Source organism: Amphiura filiformis, chromosome 15, assembly GCF_039555335.1.
Source record: "Amphiura filiformis chromosome 15, Afil_fr2py, whole genome shotgun sequence".
NCBI classification, from domain to species: Eukaryota; Metazoa; Echinodermata; class Ophiuroidea; order Amphilepidida; family Amphiuridae; genus Amphiura; species Amphiura filiformis.
The window spans coordinates 63,737,456-63,754,828 of record NC_092642.1 but is presented as its reverse complement, the minus strand read 5'-3'; the positions used below and the strand labels follow the sequence as shown (position 1 = coordinate 63,754,828).

The 17,373-nt window shown below is 34.9% G+C and overlaps 1 protein-coding gene across 1 annotated transcript in view; it reads left to right on the top strand.

The window, feature by feature from the left end:
- Window positions 1-17,373, top strand: part of LOC140171944 (small conductance calcium-activated potassium channel protein 2-like) — a 455,506-nt gene that overhangs the window by 344,822 nt on the left and 93,311 nt on the right. Inside the window, 1 exon segment of the mRNA XM_072195288.1 lies at window positions 11,850-12,268. Within this exon segment, the coding sequence (XP_072051389.1) occupies window positions 11,850-12,268 (419 nt within the window).

The window sequence follows — 17,373 nt, the reverse complement described above, 5'->3', positions numbered from 1 at the left end:
GCATGCATGAGAAGAAATTCTGGCTAGGGTCGATTGTGTGAAAGGCGATCCCTTCGCTAGGATTTCAATCACTCTCGTCTGCCAATGCAAAGTTATTTAACCCCTGTATGTTTGTACATTCATATACTGACCTTTCAATGTTCTGGCTACATAAAATCATAATCCACAGCTTGAGGTCAAATCTTATGTCATGATTGTTTGATGGAGGTTATTGAACTACACCATCGGTCAGAATTGTGTGCGAGATAATTGATAAAGGACCGTAGCCAGGAAAACGCACACTAGTGTCTAAATTGTGTGCGAGTTCACAAAGAACCGTAACCAGGAAAACGCAATTTAGTGCCTAAATTGTGTGCATGTTAACGGAGACCGTAACCAGGAAAATGCACACTAGTGTCTAAATTGTGTGCATATGTTAACGGAGAAACGTAACCAGGAAAACACACACTAGTGTCTAAATTGTATGCATGTTAACGGAGAAACGTAACCAGGAAAACGCACACTAGTGTCTAAATTGTATGCATGTTAACGGAGAACCGTAACCAGGAAAATGCACACTGATGTCTAAACTGTGTGCGAGTTAACAAAGAACCGTAACCAGGAAAACGCACGCTAGTGTCTAAATTGTGTGCGAGTTAACAAAGAACAGTAACCAGGAAAACGCACGCTAGTGTCTAAATTGTGTGCGAGTTAACGGAGAAACGTAACCAGGAAAACGCACACTAGTGTCTAAATTGTGTGCGAGTTAACGGAGAAACGTAACCAGGAAAACGCACTAGTGTCTAAAGTGTCTGAAAATTTGTGTGCGAGTTAACAGGAAAACGAACCGAGTAACGTAACCAGGAAAACGCACACTAGTGTCTAAATTGTGTGCATGTTAACAAAGAACCGTAATCTGGAAAACGCACACTAGTGTCTAAATTGTGTGCGAGTTAACGGAGAAACGTAACCAGGAAAACACACACCTACAAACAATACCCCACACCAACGACCTCCACACAAACACACCTCATATACAAGTACATACATATAAAAACACAACACTGAACATTCGAAATAACCTCTCATCCCTACCCCTTTAATATGTACAGACACACAGACAGACGCGACGCATTAAACATTCTAATCATGCCATAGAATCTCAACAGTTTTTGATTTTATTCTATATTGAAACAAGATCCAGCCCTCCAGATTCTCCCTGAGGCGAAGCAGAGAGACATTGACATTGCCCATGTTGTGAGCAGGCATGGAACTACGAATGGTACAAACACGACGGGTCCGTGGGACTACTAACTATAATTGGTATAAATAATGACTGACGGTCAACAAAATTAACATGCACCAATATTTATTTTGCTTCGACTTTTCCCTGTACGTCATACCAATCTTCTGCTACCAGCTATATAGTCATGTAGAAGAAATCAATTCTTCTATTTTCTATACGCTTTGTGTAGTTTTGTTGATTTTGTTCATCATTCTGCAGCAAAGTATGAATTTATGTGATGTATTATGTTTTATGGTATATATTCATCCTTTGTTCATGTCAGTATTTTCTTATAACTGTGATTTTTCCTCTCACATGCACACATGATAAATAAGTCCCATTTAAAGGTAGACTAGGTATTGTTGGTCGAATCAGTTTTTAAAAAAATCGATTTTCATTATCTAAATCAATATACTATTGGAAAATAACACTTTGATGTTTTGCAAAAGTTCAGTTTACAAATCATTATACTTTGAAAACTTGCTTGATTTATTGTTGTTAATGAGTTAAGTACGTTTTTTACAAATTCTTCTACACGCTCGCTATGAATTGATCATTGCAATTTTTGCCAAAGCTCACTACCATTCACAAGATGTTGTGAACTACCAAATCGCAACAGTTTAAAATAGTTGCTAACCTTAACACATGATAAATGAATGTCATGTGTGTTAATTGCGACATCTTTTAGAGCAAAATTACTTTGCTGATAATCTAAACATAATTATCCCTAATAATTCTGAATGACTTTATTATGTACACCGTAATCGGCTGCCTGGCTCTTTTTTAATAAACAATAATCGATTACCACTTTATTATGTTTTGATTATTTCGGGTGTCAATAATAGAGCACACAAAGATGAATGAACGCAGCACTCCGCAGGCAATAACAGGTCAAGCTGTCTTTGGACAAAATTATTGTAGCCTAACAGACGCTGCTGCTATCTGTTTATATTCACGAGATGGTCGCCGCCATTTTGTTTTCGCATCAACTGGTTGCTGATGTCCGTATCTGCTTGCAGCCATTGACATTTATCTATTTATCTTACTCCGGCTTAGTACATTAGATGAAATTGGCGTTAATGCCTATCATAACAAAACGTTCAGGTATTCTAGATTGAGAGTGTTGGAGATATGTCAGTCCCCAAAATGGTGAAGAACGTTTATTGTAACTTAAACAAACATTTGGGTTTTTTTAATAGCAAGTTATTTCTACATTCAATGTTTTGCTCTGTTTTTGCAACTGAGACATCCTCGTTCAAACATTTTATATATAGTATTATTTTACACAACTCCATTCGACGTTTTTGTCCAAAACGAGACGTTACTATTTATTAAATATTATTCACCCAAAGAAAATTAGACATACTAGAAAGTTACACGTAATTTGATATTTGAAACGTTTAGAAAACTTATATTATATGATCTGATGATACAAATCACATTTCAGTGCCTTTTGAGTCCAACTTGTAAAATACGACATGATTTGTCTTGTTCAGTAGTACATATGGGCCACACGCGTATAAGTACTCCCACATTCATAACGATTCAAGTAGGCAAGTTCAACCGACAGTCACTGGGTACATTTTACTCGTGTAACACTAATCAAGTACATATACCTTCATGTTGAATATCTCCCAAGTCATCGCGTTCATTAAAAGGTAACACGAAAAGGTTACTGAGTCTCAACTACCAGATGTTAAACCTTTTATGCATTGAGCGAATTATATAGCGCTAATGGCTGCGTTAATATCAGAACAAAGCAAGCTTTGTTTTAACATGAACAAATTGATTGGGTGTATGTTGTTGGAAAGATGTTTTCTAAAAAGTGCGCGTGTTTCTCAAAATGCGGGTAATTTAGGTATCAAGTTTGATAACAGTTTATTTATGGATAGATCAATCCGCGTACTTTCATGTAAGAAATGCATATAGCAACGTTCATGTAATATCTTTGTTAAGTTTTATCTGGTGAATCTGCAGCTACAATTATTTGTGACCTGCTACCATGAAATAAGAATAAAGTGAGAAACAAAAAACATCAACGCAGCAGCCACGACGTCTCGAAACTACCAACTTGCAAGTCACATTTATTACAGTGTTTTTACTAACATCTTGACAATCGGTCGTTTCATTTAAATTATGAGTATTAGGATTGGTTTTGATTTTGGTCACGTGGTTTCCTATTATCCTGCCTAAGCTCTTGACTGACGTCATTACCGATACCTTTGTTTGTACTCTTTGTTCGAAACTTAAAACTTTTAGAAATCAGTTTTGGTTTTCATTTCAGTTTGTTACATAATCGCGTGACCGCAGAATCAATTGGTTTGAAGTTACCTTGATCAAAGTATACAAATGAAGTGTTTAAATTTCGCAGTGCAATATTCACGAGCAGAGAAGTCGAACAAGTTAATCTAATTTTGAAAGTGTGGTGTAGATCTTGTTTTTCCAAATGAAACGTAGTTAAATCCTAATCCTTTAGTAAGTTCTAAGAGTCAATCTTGATTGTTGTGCAATTTGAAGGGAAATGGCCAAAAACATAATTGTAGTCACATAATTCTAAGACTTGGTACATGTTCAATAACTCAAAATCTTGAGTATAGGCTATAGTTCATAATTATAATATTTATGTTGTCTTTGATATGAAAAGGATTAGAAAAAAATGTGTTTTTCACAAATTAAAATGCGTAACTTGAAATTAGTCTTCGTACAAGTCCTTATGTCTTGATTGTTACAGTATACGAAAAATGCTCTAAAATTGCATGTTTTCTCATTCCGTACAATACTTATCGACTCTCAAATCATCAATAAACTTGAGCTCTCAGTACCTACAATGTCTATGTTTGGAGACGGTGCCTCTTGAGTTGCCGCGCCAAAATTATAGAACACTTTTCCTTTTCCAGACATTCAAGAACTTTCTAAAGACGCATTAGTTTAATTATGCGTACAACTAAGTGTTTCAATATTTTCTTCGTATACCTCATATGGATTTTGATATCATGCATTTGTTGCTCAATGCATAATCTAATTGTATTTATGACATAAATACATAATGTATTATACATCTTTCATGTGCTTCGCTTCGAAATAGTGTCACTACATTCGCGGCGCATTACTACTATTATTATAGTATTATTTTCAGGAGATGCAACAATTAGCGACTTGTGCAGTCGCTTTTAAGGTGAAGGATGGTAAAAATGAGTGGGTTACAAGCGGAATTCATACTCCAGTCAATAGGAACATGCGATTGATTTCTTGACCAATGAGCTGACTCATCCTTTCCAAAGCAACACTAAACGATCCACATCATTTGTCAGTTGCTTGTTTATCTAGCCTCAGCTGGATTGTGAAGTATTAATTCAGCTTTAACATTCATAGCCCGTGCCTACTCCGTGACCATATTATTGAGGTATAGTTGACATTTGTCTTGAAAAACAGGAATGAGAATTTTCAGGTTTAAACCTGAATTCAGGATTTTTGTTGTCCAAATTTCCGCACTTTCTTTCAATTTCAGCCCGTTTTTGGCCTTTTTAGCCCAATTTCACACACTTTTTCATGCTTTTTTTTTCAACCACTTCAGGTTTTGGATGATTATTCTCACACCTGCAAAAAGCCCTTGGTAATTCACGAAGCTTGCTATTCAAGAAAAACTCAGTTAAGAAGAAGAAAAAAATCCATGTGAAGTCAAGCGCAAGATAATCATCATGGAATTAGAAATCGCAGCAGTATGTTGGTGCATTCGATTTTATTCTAATATTAGTGTTTTTACAAGATATTTATAATCTGAAAATCCTTCGTTTAAAGCATTATACATGTTCACATGTTTGAGGTTTTTGACAACATTACATGATAGAAATTTTGATTTCGAGATTGATGCTCATGCTCTCAACGCCTATATGAAATATCAGGAACAAACAGGCACCCTAGATTGTACCTCGTTTGCATCAAATTTTGGAGAATTTGCTTGAAAAACTCTTATGTGGAAATTATCGATATCTTGATTACAGACGTTAACAGGGATCTGTGAATTTCAAATTCAAACCCATTCAGGTATTCCATTTGATTTGAAATCTACAAATACTGTTAGAAAAACGAGTTTTCCTCATAGTTCGTTCAAAAAGCGGGTGTGTTTATTCTGGATTTCGGACGCGATTGTAGCCGATTTCATTCATCAATTAGTAGACATTATCGATATGTTCAGTCAATTCGTGCAGGTTATACAACATTTGTATGATCAGGTTTAATACACTCTACAGAAAATGTCCTTGAATTTTATACTTCCTTTCTTCCTCTTTTTCTGCATCGGGCGATTGAGCGCAAATATGCTGTCATAATTTTCTTTTTCAAAACCTGCAAACGGTCTTTTGTGTATATACATGTATAACCCAGTAAATTAATAACCTCCTCTTCAGAATCATTCGGCATTTTATGACTCGTACAAGTTTGCAAAGTTCAAAAATTCTTACAGATGCCTTTTGGTTTAGTTAGAAATAGATTAAACTATAAAAGGATTTTAATCCCAAACTATTTTACTTGCTTTTAGATATTGTTTTTTGGTACTTTTTTGCCGCATGTACTTTTTGGAACATATTACATTGATTTCTAATGACAGCTATATTCATTTTTTTGAATAGAAAGTCTATTCATTTTTTTTAAATAGAAACTCATCAATTTGACCCCCCCGGCATAGATCCGGGCACCTTATCATTTTTAAATCTTGAACCGTGGATCGATATTCTTTGATGCGATTTAGTATCGGTATCGCAGAAAATTTTTGAATCGACACACTTCATCAAAATGACGTCAACGATAATGAGAAGGATTTCATTGGTCAAAAGTACGCACGCTGCTGTATCCGGGGTCTTGCGTCTCTACGCCTGAGGCCTATATATTGAAATATCCAGGTACAACAGGCACCTAGATATATACCTCGTCTGTCGGCCGCCATTACACATTTGTACAGTACGGTGGGGACATAGGCACTAGTAAGAAATCCACATTTTATTGATATATTAATCTAGCATCTGTATGCTTTTGTGTTCATTATGAAATTCAGGTAAAAGCACGTTAGAATCTCAGTTGAAATAATGGAAACAAAACCAGGGTGAAGTAACACAGGGCGATTGAAAATCAGGCTATTTAGGCACCATAGATTTTATATGGTTTCAGGCAAATACATTATAATTTTCTGGTCTGCATCAGGCTCTTTAAGACCGTAATTACCTTATAGATAATTTCTGTAATACGTGTCACCATGCTGCATATCAAATACACAACGATGGCTATTTAACACCACAGTGTTGAGTCGTATAGTGTCCATACTCTCTTAGCGTGAATGGAAGAGATGACTTAATTTCACAAACACATGACTGAATGAATTTTAACCAAGGTTCTGAGTCAAATGTGATTCAAATAAATTGAATGGATTCTAATCAACTGCAACTAGTAAACTATTCATTTTTTGATATATTACGTATTATTTTGATAAGGATCAAATCAAATACACTTGAATAGTTATCTAATCATTTTGATTAGATAACCTGCAAAATGTGATTATGTTTAACCCAGTTCATCAAAACCTTTGATTAGAATCTCGGCATATCACGTACAAGTTTGATTAGATTCAAAAACCTTAAGATCACCTATCGATAGGCAGATTCTTAAAATAAAAATTTGATTGTTTATTAATCATTTTTTATGTTTTTTTAAAGTATTAGTATTCTCCAATAAATTTACTTGTTAGTAAATTATTATACTTGGGTATTTTTTTGGCGCATGTAATACTTTGGACATATTAGTAGTCTCCATGATTTGTGTATGGTGAAAGTCTGCCATATTCCTTCGCAGCAAACCACGGTATAATTTCACCTGTCGTTATCTTTCCGGCATCATCCATCTTCTATATAAAGTTGGATTTATAGTTCATACGCTACAGATCGCGATTTAACATCGTCCAATAATATAGGTCGTTACCTCTAGCACCGAAAGACATCATTGTTTTCATTGACCAAAAATGCAATGTTGTCGTCGCTGTTGGATGAATTGAGAATATACCACAATGTTCACCGGAGGTGTGACCGGTTCATCAATACAATCTTGCTGTCTTACTTTGGCATATTTTTAGCAATGAAAATCTTACGTTTAAACCCAAAGGCATTGGCAGGTTTTCTTTGTATATTTGCAAATCGTGAAAAAGTAATAATGTTTCAATCTTCCTGTTGGTTTATATTGCGTCGTTCTTGGATGGTATTTTCCTACGGGGTTGCTCTTATTTTATTTTTCACTTTGAGGACGTTTGATATGCTTTTCCCAAGTCGTATTTGTTATGTTCATTTCACAGTCAATATTCAGCATGAGAACAACAAATTGCGCTATTGAATTTAAAACCTGTCATACCTCTGTGGAAGATTTAAGAAAAGTCTACTACAGAGGAAGTATGTTTTTCAAATGTAATTGGCTACGGTTAATTATTTTGAAACTCATACTCTCTCTGCATTATGTCTTAACCTCTATCTTCCACAACTGGAGTTAGCATTTCAAATGGAAGTTACCCATTATCTATTCTATATGAAACCCATACTCCCTCTGTGGAAGACTTGAGCTAAACCATCCACAGAGGGAGTGCGGATTTCAAATGGAATAAGCGCATTGTATGACTAAATTGTATTCATAAACCCCATAGTATCGTACACAGTAAACAAAATATAAATTATATAATATTACGTAGATTTACGGCAGCCTATTTGCCGTAATTGCTCCCTGAAATGAACCAATATTGTATTTATGAACCGGTCACACCTCCAGTGACCATTGTGTTGTATTCATGATTCATTCGACAACGACTACAACATAGCATTTTTCGTCAATGAAAACAATGATGTCTTTCGGTGCTAGATGTAACGACCTATGTTATTGGACGACGCTAAATCGCGATCCCTGATAGCATAGACTATAAATCCAACCTTAACCGAGCCGTTTCGAAAATTGCCGGAAATTTTCGTAAAATTGCAACACTATTTACAGTGTATTGTTATTTCACTTTGCGAGTATGTATACCAATTTTCAATCTTCCCCTGTTATTCGCGCAATCGATTTCATGAAATGTTTCAATACATTATTTTTGTAATAAATATACACATGCATTCAGATTGCCTCTAACATTTTTCTCATTTCAAATACACCAAACTACTAGATGGTGATGATGTTGAGAGAAATATTTCTGGAATTGAATCTTGAAACTAGGGTGTTAAACATTCATTATAGACACAGCTCTAACGTTTTAAGTAGGCCAATGAATACACGCGAGCAGAACTCGTTCAGATTGTTATTCTTAATTTATCATTCTTCAGTGCAACTTACTTGGCCAGCGTTAGTCAATCATTCACCCCTCATCTCGTACAGTGTGTTCCAAAAATGTTTGACTGGCACACAATGATAAAATTATCTTACAAGGTATTATAAAGCTGTGAAAGTACTAATGTCTGAGCTTTATGTCGATGTTTCACTAATGTTAAATTGTTATCAGTTCGTGCGTTCTTAATAAGTATGTAATTGGTCCTTTTTTTGGCAGATAATTAATTTACCTTTCAGCATCTGTTCACTGTTTGCAAGATCATTATGGAGAACATAAATTAATTAGTATCACTAGCAAAATAAATTAAATCAATAATAATTACATTAACATCTTATAGAATATCTTATAGAATAGCGGTGGTCCCAGAATTGAGCCTAGAGGCACACCACACAAATATTTGATTTCTTACCGAAGTATCGAATAATCTATAGTATCGAAGGCTTTCGATATTAGACTATACACTAGAAAAACTAATGACAGTAAAAACTATGTAAATGTAAATATATCAAATAGAAAATACGCTTATCAAAGAATTTTTTTATACTAAAGTTTGCATTTAATTTCTGAGATAATCTATAATGTTTTTCTTCCTTCATTTGCGTAACGCGTCACATGACCCCATTGCAAAACCATTATCCAATGTTCTTAAGTGCTGGTATTGTCATGTCTGTGCACTTTACATACACATTGAAATGGTTGTCGTTTTCCCATTATACTCTTTCCTATCCAAGTCCAAGCCCTCATAAAGGAAATATGTCGTTTCATTCCATTATCTAATTCAAGTTTGATGCTTTTAAATTTCTCACAGATGAAGTCCCTTTAGGAAAATGACCTCGACAAGAATTAAAGTGAATGAGAAATACATAATTCAGCCTTTGGATTTGTTGAGTAATGTCTGTCGAAATGAATATTTATTGGTTATTATGCTTAAAGCAAAACATTGGAAATCACTATAAATGTTGTTGATGACCTTAGAGGTACCTAAACACACATAGTTCAATTGCATCGACATTGTGACGTCACATCTTTCGCACTAAATTCGCGAGACTTATATTATGTTGACGTTTAGTTAACATGAGGATCTGTATTACCTTGTTATCAATCGACTTGCATACCTATAACCAGTCATTACATACACGAACTAATTACGTCCACTTTCGCACTTGAACTAAAAGTCGTAAATATCTTGTCGTCACTTATTATTATAAGACGTCCAAGAATCAAAACTTCCGTGTGACCTTGAAAAACAAAAGTGTCGGGCGTTTTAAACGTATTCTTTGTATTTTTATTCTTTTTTTGTTTTATATTCCTTTTTCCACATCTCTGTATTATAAATTATTTCTTCTCTATGATGACATCTGACCATGTTTGCCCTCGACGAATCAGTCATAGAAAGTCAGCCGTAAATGTCAACGCAACCCTTGGGATTGTTAATACCAGGCTTTTCGAATGGATCATGACAGGAATCAATGAAATAATTCTCTACAACTTCGAACATGCGCATGTATAAAGGCACAGTTCACAAGAATGTTTTAACATTAATAGAATGAACTTCGGATTTTTGTTGGGTATTCAAACTCATCTTCCACAAGTTGATGTCAAATTTTGAGACATGCTTGGTATATAGATATTATTGAACTATGCCTCTGGAATTGAGTTCACCATGGCTCTTATAATTAAAACGCCCAGTTGACCTTGCATTTGGGATGAATAGGACAAATCTGAATTGTTCAACATTTTAAAAGAACAATAATTCAAAACAAATTGAAGCACGTAGAAAAAACATCCTCTAATGGTTCTTACACGTAAATTGTACTTGCAAATGATAGAAATAGAAGTTTATTTTGGCAGTAATAGGTTTCGAATATTGTAATGTGAGGCGATTCAGCCCAGTTTTGTGAATCATTATGTGAACGATGATTGTAAGAAATATTTGTATCCTTTTACTATTTTTTTTTATTTACTTATTTCCTTTTTTTTCTCATTTTAAAAGGGATAAAATAGTTGAGAAAAAAATTGAACATATTCAATGAATTGTCTTGCTAGGAACAATATAATACTATTTATGTTGCAGTTGTTTTACAATAATACAATATACTTTTTACCACTTTTGGGGATGACAATGGGTCATTGTTGTAATTGCATTAAAAAAGAGTTTGCTCTGATAATATTTACTGAAATTGTGATCATTAATTGATTATCATTATTATTATTATTATTATTATTATTATTAGTGTTATTATTATTATTAATTATTATTATTATTATTATTATTATTATTATGATTAGTGTTATTATTATTATTATTATTATTATTATTATTATTATTATTATTATTATTATTATTATTATTATTATTATTATTATTATTATTATTATTATTATTATTATTATTAGTGTTACTATTATTAGTATTATTATTATTATTATTATTATTATTATTAATAATTATTATTATTATTATTATTACTAATAGTATTATATTTTTACAGGTACCCATACTATACTACTGCACTTAAATTATCATAATTATTATGGTGACTATTAAACTAGTTTATCGCCGCTTAATAGCTATAGTATGTTATTGAGCTTTTCACAAAATGCATACACATCAGTGGTTCCTCCAGTTTTGGAAAGTGCACATTAGTAAGTAGTGCTTGTTGCTTTCACTGTTATTATTGCTATCATTACCATGTAAGCCTAATACTTAATGCCATTCATTATGTTTGAGAACATTTAGTCCATAGTTGACTGTGTGTATGTGCATCATCTGATGTCCTAAATATGTGACCAATGGACGTAGAAATACATCTGAGAATTAATTATATGATAAAAACACGTGCTTATATATACAAGAAATAAACATTCTCATCAACCATGTCAACGCAATGACATGGATCGTTTTATAGTTGCTTTGTAAAGAACGGTCTATTCCATTGGTCAAATTAAATTGAACATACCTAGCGATTGCAACATACATTTAGCTGGTTCCATCTGATGCCCCCTTTGCTGCAACATTTCTGTTGATAAAGCGTTTTCAGAAATATCATTCTTCAGCAAGCAGCAACTTTCTGTAAAAGTGCACGGCCTTAGTCTGATAGCACTCTGAGGTTGGGTAAGAGGTCGATCAATAAATCATTTGCTTAATTAAAATAAATGAGTAATTAACTAACTGAATCTTTTTTCTTTTGTTTCTTTCCACATGTAATTCTTGGATCATACTTGACACAATAATAGTTATTCCTCGTAGACAACTGTGCAGACGAGTGGAGAATAGCCATGACGTGGTCACGGTGTACTTTAATTGCAAGTGAACTTTTAGTGTGTGCAATTCATCCCATCCCCGGCTATTACCCATTTGAATGGACCGCACAATTTGCCTTCACACACAATCCTCGGAAAGCGACTGCCACAATAGATATAATCTTATCCATACCAATGTTTCTCAGATTGTATCTTATCTGTCGTGTTATGCTATTACATAGCAAACTCTTCACGGACGCTTCCTCAAGAAGTATTGGAGCGCTAAACCGGATTAATTTCAATACCAGGTTTGTGCTCAAAACTCTGATGACAATATGTCCTGGTACGGTGCTTCTAGTGTTTACAGTTACTTTATGGATAATTGCCAGTTGGATTCTTCATGTGTGTGAAAGGTAAGTACATGTTTCACATGTGGAAACGATCTTTCGTCGTCTGCTTGAGACGTTCACTTGGGAGCGCCGCAATGAGGATTTGATTCCTTATCAATTGTGTGGCATTTTCTATAGAAATGCGTTCTTTTTGATTGAACTACACGAGCTACAAATCTACGGGTTTAGAGGTTGCTACTAAGCAACTATTCCACATGGATTATACAGATAAGTATGAAAGTAATGTATATGAAATGTATTTTATTGTAACCATTATAAGTGTAATTCGTGGCGACATTCTTACACAGGTTGGAACAAAATGGCGTCAGAAATAGTTGTGGTTCCAGTAATATGAATAGATCCTATCAATCTATAAAACCATGTTCCAGGTTTTTGGCGCTCAAAAAGGAATGTAAGTGTTTTAGAGACTATAAGGATGTCGACCTTCCCTTTCAGGAAAGATAGTTTAGAAATGGTATTCATCATGTATTCAACCGCGTTGGATATTTCCAACTCTTGGTGGCGCTGTGTTTAATGGATTCCCTGTACCAGACTACTCAAGCGTGCAGGAGTTTTCCAGAATCTTGGATTAACTTGGTTGTGCGGACTACAAGATTTAAGTTTAATAGCCTGACAATAGATAATATACGAAGAAATACAACATAGTGTAGGCTATATATTAGGCTAATTATTGTCCACCGAACTTGTAGTGATGATCATTCATTTCTTGCAATAACAACCATATCCCGAGTTTCTGTAGGTGAGATATCCCACCCACCCACCTACGCTGGTCCTGCCCCATGGACACTCCAAATGTACACAATAGGGAACCATAACCACGGAGGAAGATGGTTGTATTAACGCAGGAAACATTGAATACGGATTTTTCACTTTCATTGATTCTTACTATTCCTAATGAGCATATTATTTTTAGCCTTCTTGCACATTTCAAGACAATCATATATATATATAATTTTATCAAAACGTAGGTCATGTCAGCATTCGATTTATTTTACAAAGAAAGAAAACACAGACAAAAATACACACCCATTTTTGTAGCTAGTCATTCAAAAAGCAAAAGAGTGAGTCAGCGTCTCAATTGGATTGTTCAAAGAAATCAACTATTCTAATTCTGATAGATGACCGCTGGATGAACTGATTTTCCCCTTGTCGTTGGCTTTCCCCTTGGCACTTCATTTTGCAAATCTTAAATCACTGCAGTACAAGACAACCGGTTTTTTTTACCAAAGCCTGCTATGACATCATCATCATGATCATGGAGTATTGACCTTCAGCGAGTGATAATCACTATGGGTAGGGAGGGAGAGAGAGTCGGCTGGCAAATCACATTGAGAGAGAGAGAGTGCGAATAAAATCGACTTGGAATAAATCCATGACATCATGTAAGGGTTGACACCGCGGTATGACGTCATAACTGTGAAATCAAATCAATGCCAGGTCAAATACGCCATCTATACCCATTGCATGTGTGAATAGGAATGGGCTCTTACACGCCAAACGTGATACTAATTCATTATCTAAGTGGATGAACGTCTTTAAACTATCCCACTGATTTTCTGCATATCCCGCTGCATCCATCTCTGACATGCGGAGCGGAAGGATTTGAAACAATGCACAATTAAAAAGAAGATATTTGGGTAAAATTATTGATTGAGTTCAAAGCAAAGGCTCGGATATGTTCATATTGTACTGTTCGTTTTGATTTTTCTATAGATATCTTATCAGTAATTCTATCCTGTTTAATATCGAGGGTAATAGTCAAAGAAAGCCCTGCCTGCAATAGCTGCCGTGTGTCAGATGAGTACAATATAGAATGCAGAAATTGGCATTTGTCTAAAGGGCAGCTATTGCAGATAGGGCTTTCTTGAGCTACAACCCCTCAATATGTGACATGCACTTTCCTGAAGCTAAATCCGTAATCCAACATGACAATTGCTCGTTCTAGAAATAATACACACAACTACTGATCATTACTGGCGATTCAGGAATAGTATATTTGAAGTGACGGCTTTTCTTTCAAGCGTGTATTCCTGTATTATAAATATCATGGGTCAAATAATACACGGTGTCATTGAGATGGAATGCTTTAGCTCTATCTGTGTAAGCATTAATGTACTTAGGTCTTCTTCATTTAATTCTTTGCTTGACACAATTTAATATACGGTATACTGTTTGATGTCAACGTTATACTGTTGAAGAAGATTATTATTGCTCGCGGTACCATCTGTGGAAATTATGTGAGGAGGAAAATTGTACGTTTGTAAATTGTCTCCAAATGTTTTGATCTTATTAAAATAATATTGTAATATTTCCTTTAAAATAGGATTTCCCCCGACGAAATGGTAGTTTTCAGTATCAGATATGTCCCCTTTTAATTTAGAATCACAAGCACACCGAGACATTACGTCCATACGTAAGATCGAATAATTCGATATTGTGTTCCATGATTTTATTATAAAATCGCAGATTTTGCCACAAATAGAGCACGTAAGGCCTTGATTTTTGCAGGGTATGTTTACATTACAATCGTGTAAAAATCAGAATTTTGAAAAAAAAAAAAAAAAAAAAAAAACCAAAAAAAAAAAAACTGGAGGGCTTCGTGATCCTCCTCAGCTAATTTTCAATATTGCTTCAAGGGCTATGTAACCCATGCATCTTTGCACAATATTTTTGTGGGACTTCAGAGCACATTATGCACACCAGCTTACATTCTGAATACGAGGAATGTCTTTCTGATATCAAATATTTTGTTTAAATTCGCGATATAATACAAATTTTGGAATGCAATTTGGTGTGTCTGATGTGCTCCAGGGTCCCACAAAAACACTGTGCAAAGGTGGGTGACGGTTTGTGACGCAACACAAATTATTTAAAAAAAACCAATAACAGGTCTGATTTTAAATAATATGTTCCTGATATCATATCAGAAACTGGGAAACATGTCTAGCTGTATGAGTACTCAATCAGCGCGTGGTGGCTAATGTCATGATTGAAATTTTAGCCCGTGCACCTTTTGGAAAATGTTGGTCTTACCATAAATGGCCAGGGCTATAAATTAACGCAGACACAAGGCCAATTATCTTACTGTCAAAACAAATATTGATGTATTTGCATAAAGGAAAGGTTATTAATTAACAATTGACAATATTCATGATGTAATAGATAATTAGTTTCCTTATGTTTATAATAAAGTGAATAATTACCAATGAGTGATATAAAAGATCTATCGTCGGGTCGCGGCGTCTTCTACAATTCAACTACTTAGTGCCAGAAGTGGGTAAGTGCAATAGCTGCCCTATGACCATTTGGTAATTTACACACAGTATATTGCAGACATGAGAATTTCCTGGCTTCTGCCTGAATTCAGGCAGTTTCGTTGTCCAAATTTACGCATTTTTTCAGCCTGTTTTGTTTGGGCCTTTTAAGGACAAATTCACGCGCCTTTTCAGGCAGTTTTCAAAAAAGCCATTCTCATGCCTGATATTGTATTCATCTACACATGTCAGCTACACATGACAGCTATAAATGGCTACTTATGAATCGGTGAACAACTGGTTTAACGAATTAGTAATATATATACTGACATTTTATTGATAGCCATGATACTGGCAAGGTGTGGCATGGGTTCGAGGCCCTCCTCTGCCAAACTAGATTTCTTTTTTGAAAATTTAATTTTTGGGAAATAGGGTTAGGCGAATTTATGTGTGGCGTAGGGTGGTATACTCGACTATCTAGCCAATTGAGCCACAGAGGCACGTTGGAGCAGAGCGGAAGATTGAAATTTATAGATATATGGTTCGAATGGTGATCGTCTTTGTGGTTTTCCTTGTTGAAGGTGTCAGAGCTGTATCACATACATGAATTCACGTAAGGTATGAAATTATCATACCAAGCTCTCTGGATATGATGAACAAATTGTTAATATTTTCCAGAGTAGCCAACGCATATAAACGTTGAGAGAAAGAGAGAGAAAACAGCACATCTAATTGGGAGTCGACTGGAATATATCGAGTTGTTGCAAACTTGTCAAAACTAGTGCATTCTGAATAAGACTTTCTGTATAAATGCAAATACAATTGCATGCAAACCAGGTGCATGAACTTCATCTTATGGAAACATTGGCTCATTAAATAGGCCAACATGTTGGTTGCCCCTCAAGCATTCAAGAACCACAAGACATTTAAACAGAGAACATGATGAAAGATATGTTATAAAACATAAAACATGGATTGGAAAGTGGCACAGTTTGACAAAACCGACTGAAAATTGACAATCAATTTTTCCACATGTCCACAGGTGTACCCTGGTAGCTCTTTCTGCACGAAGTCAGCATTTCATTTTCATTCTTATTTGAAGTTGTTTCACAAAAGAGGCAGTTTATCCTTTTTTGCACTTAGTAGATTTCACCTCATAATGATATATACCTTTACATATATTTCATCAATTCAGTAGCTCCTAGCTATACTTTACACATATGGGTAACCAAACACACTAACCTTTTACATCGTATGAGCACCTCACACCGTGTAAACCTCTTAGTGCTTCCAGGCAAGCTAAACGACTTTGCGCAGTTTTTTCTTCTTTTCACTCTTCCAATCAATGAATCTTAAAAAAGTTTGCGCCTGTCTTCGAGGCTTCTCTGGGTTACGGTTTGGCATTCAAAGCCCTTGTTAATTGACTAGCCCAGGGGAGAAACATAGCATAAGATATCGATCACAAAAAGACATGCATATGCTCCCATCATGTAAAATAAACGATAGCTATACCAAAGCCGGGGCGCTGTGAAAGTAATTAAGCCAACGAAATGCTGACGGGAGAATTAGCGAGTCCATGAACGGTAATTATTTTCTTGTGAACTCAAAGAATATTATTTTATTATTGATGAAAATTGAATTTAGATTTAAATAAGTGTGGTAGTCTGTTGCGGCGATTAAAATTTCTTGTGTAATTGGTAGCCAGACCAGGTCAAGGAACCTCTTGAACATCATCTTCAAAAGAACTTAGCAACATAGCAATTAATTATGTGACCACCCTTGAACAATATTTGTAGGAATTTTAACAAAACATTTATGAATAGAATTACCACCATGCGATTACGGAATATAAAC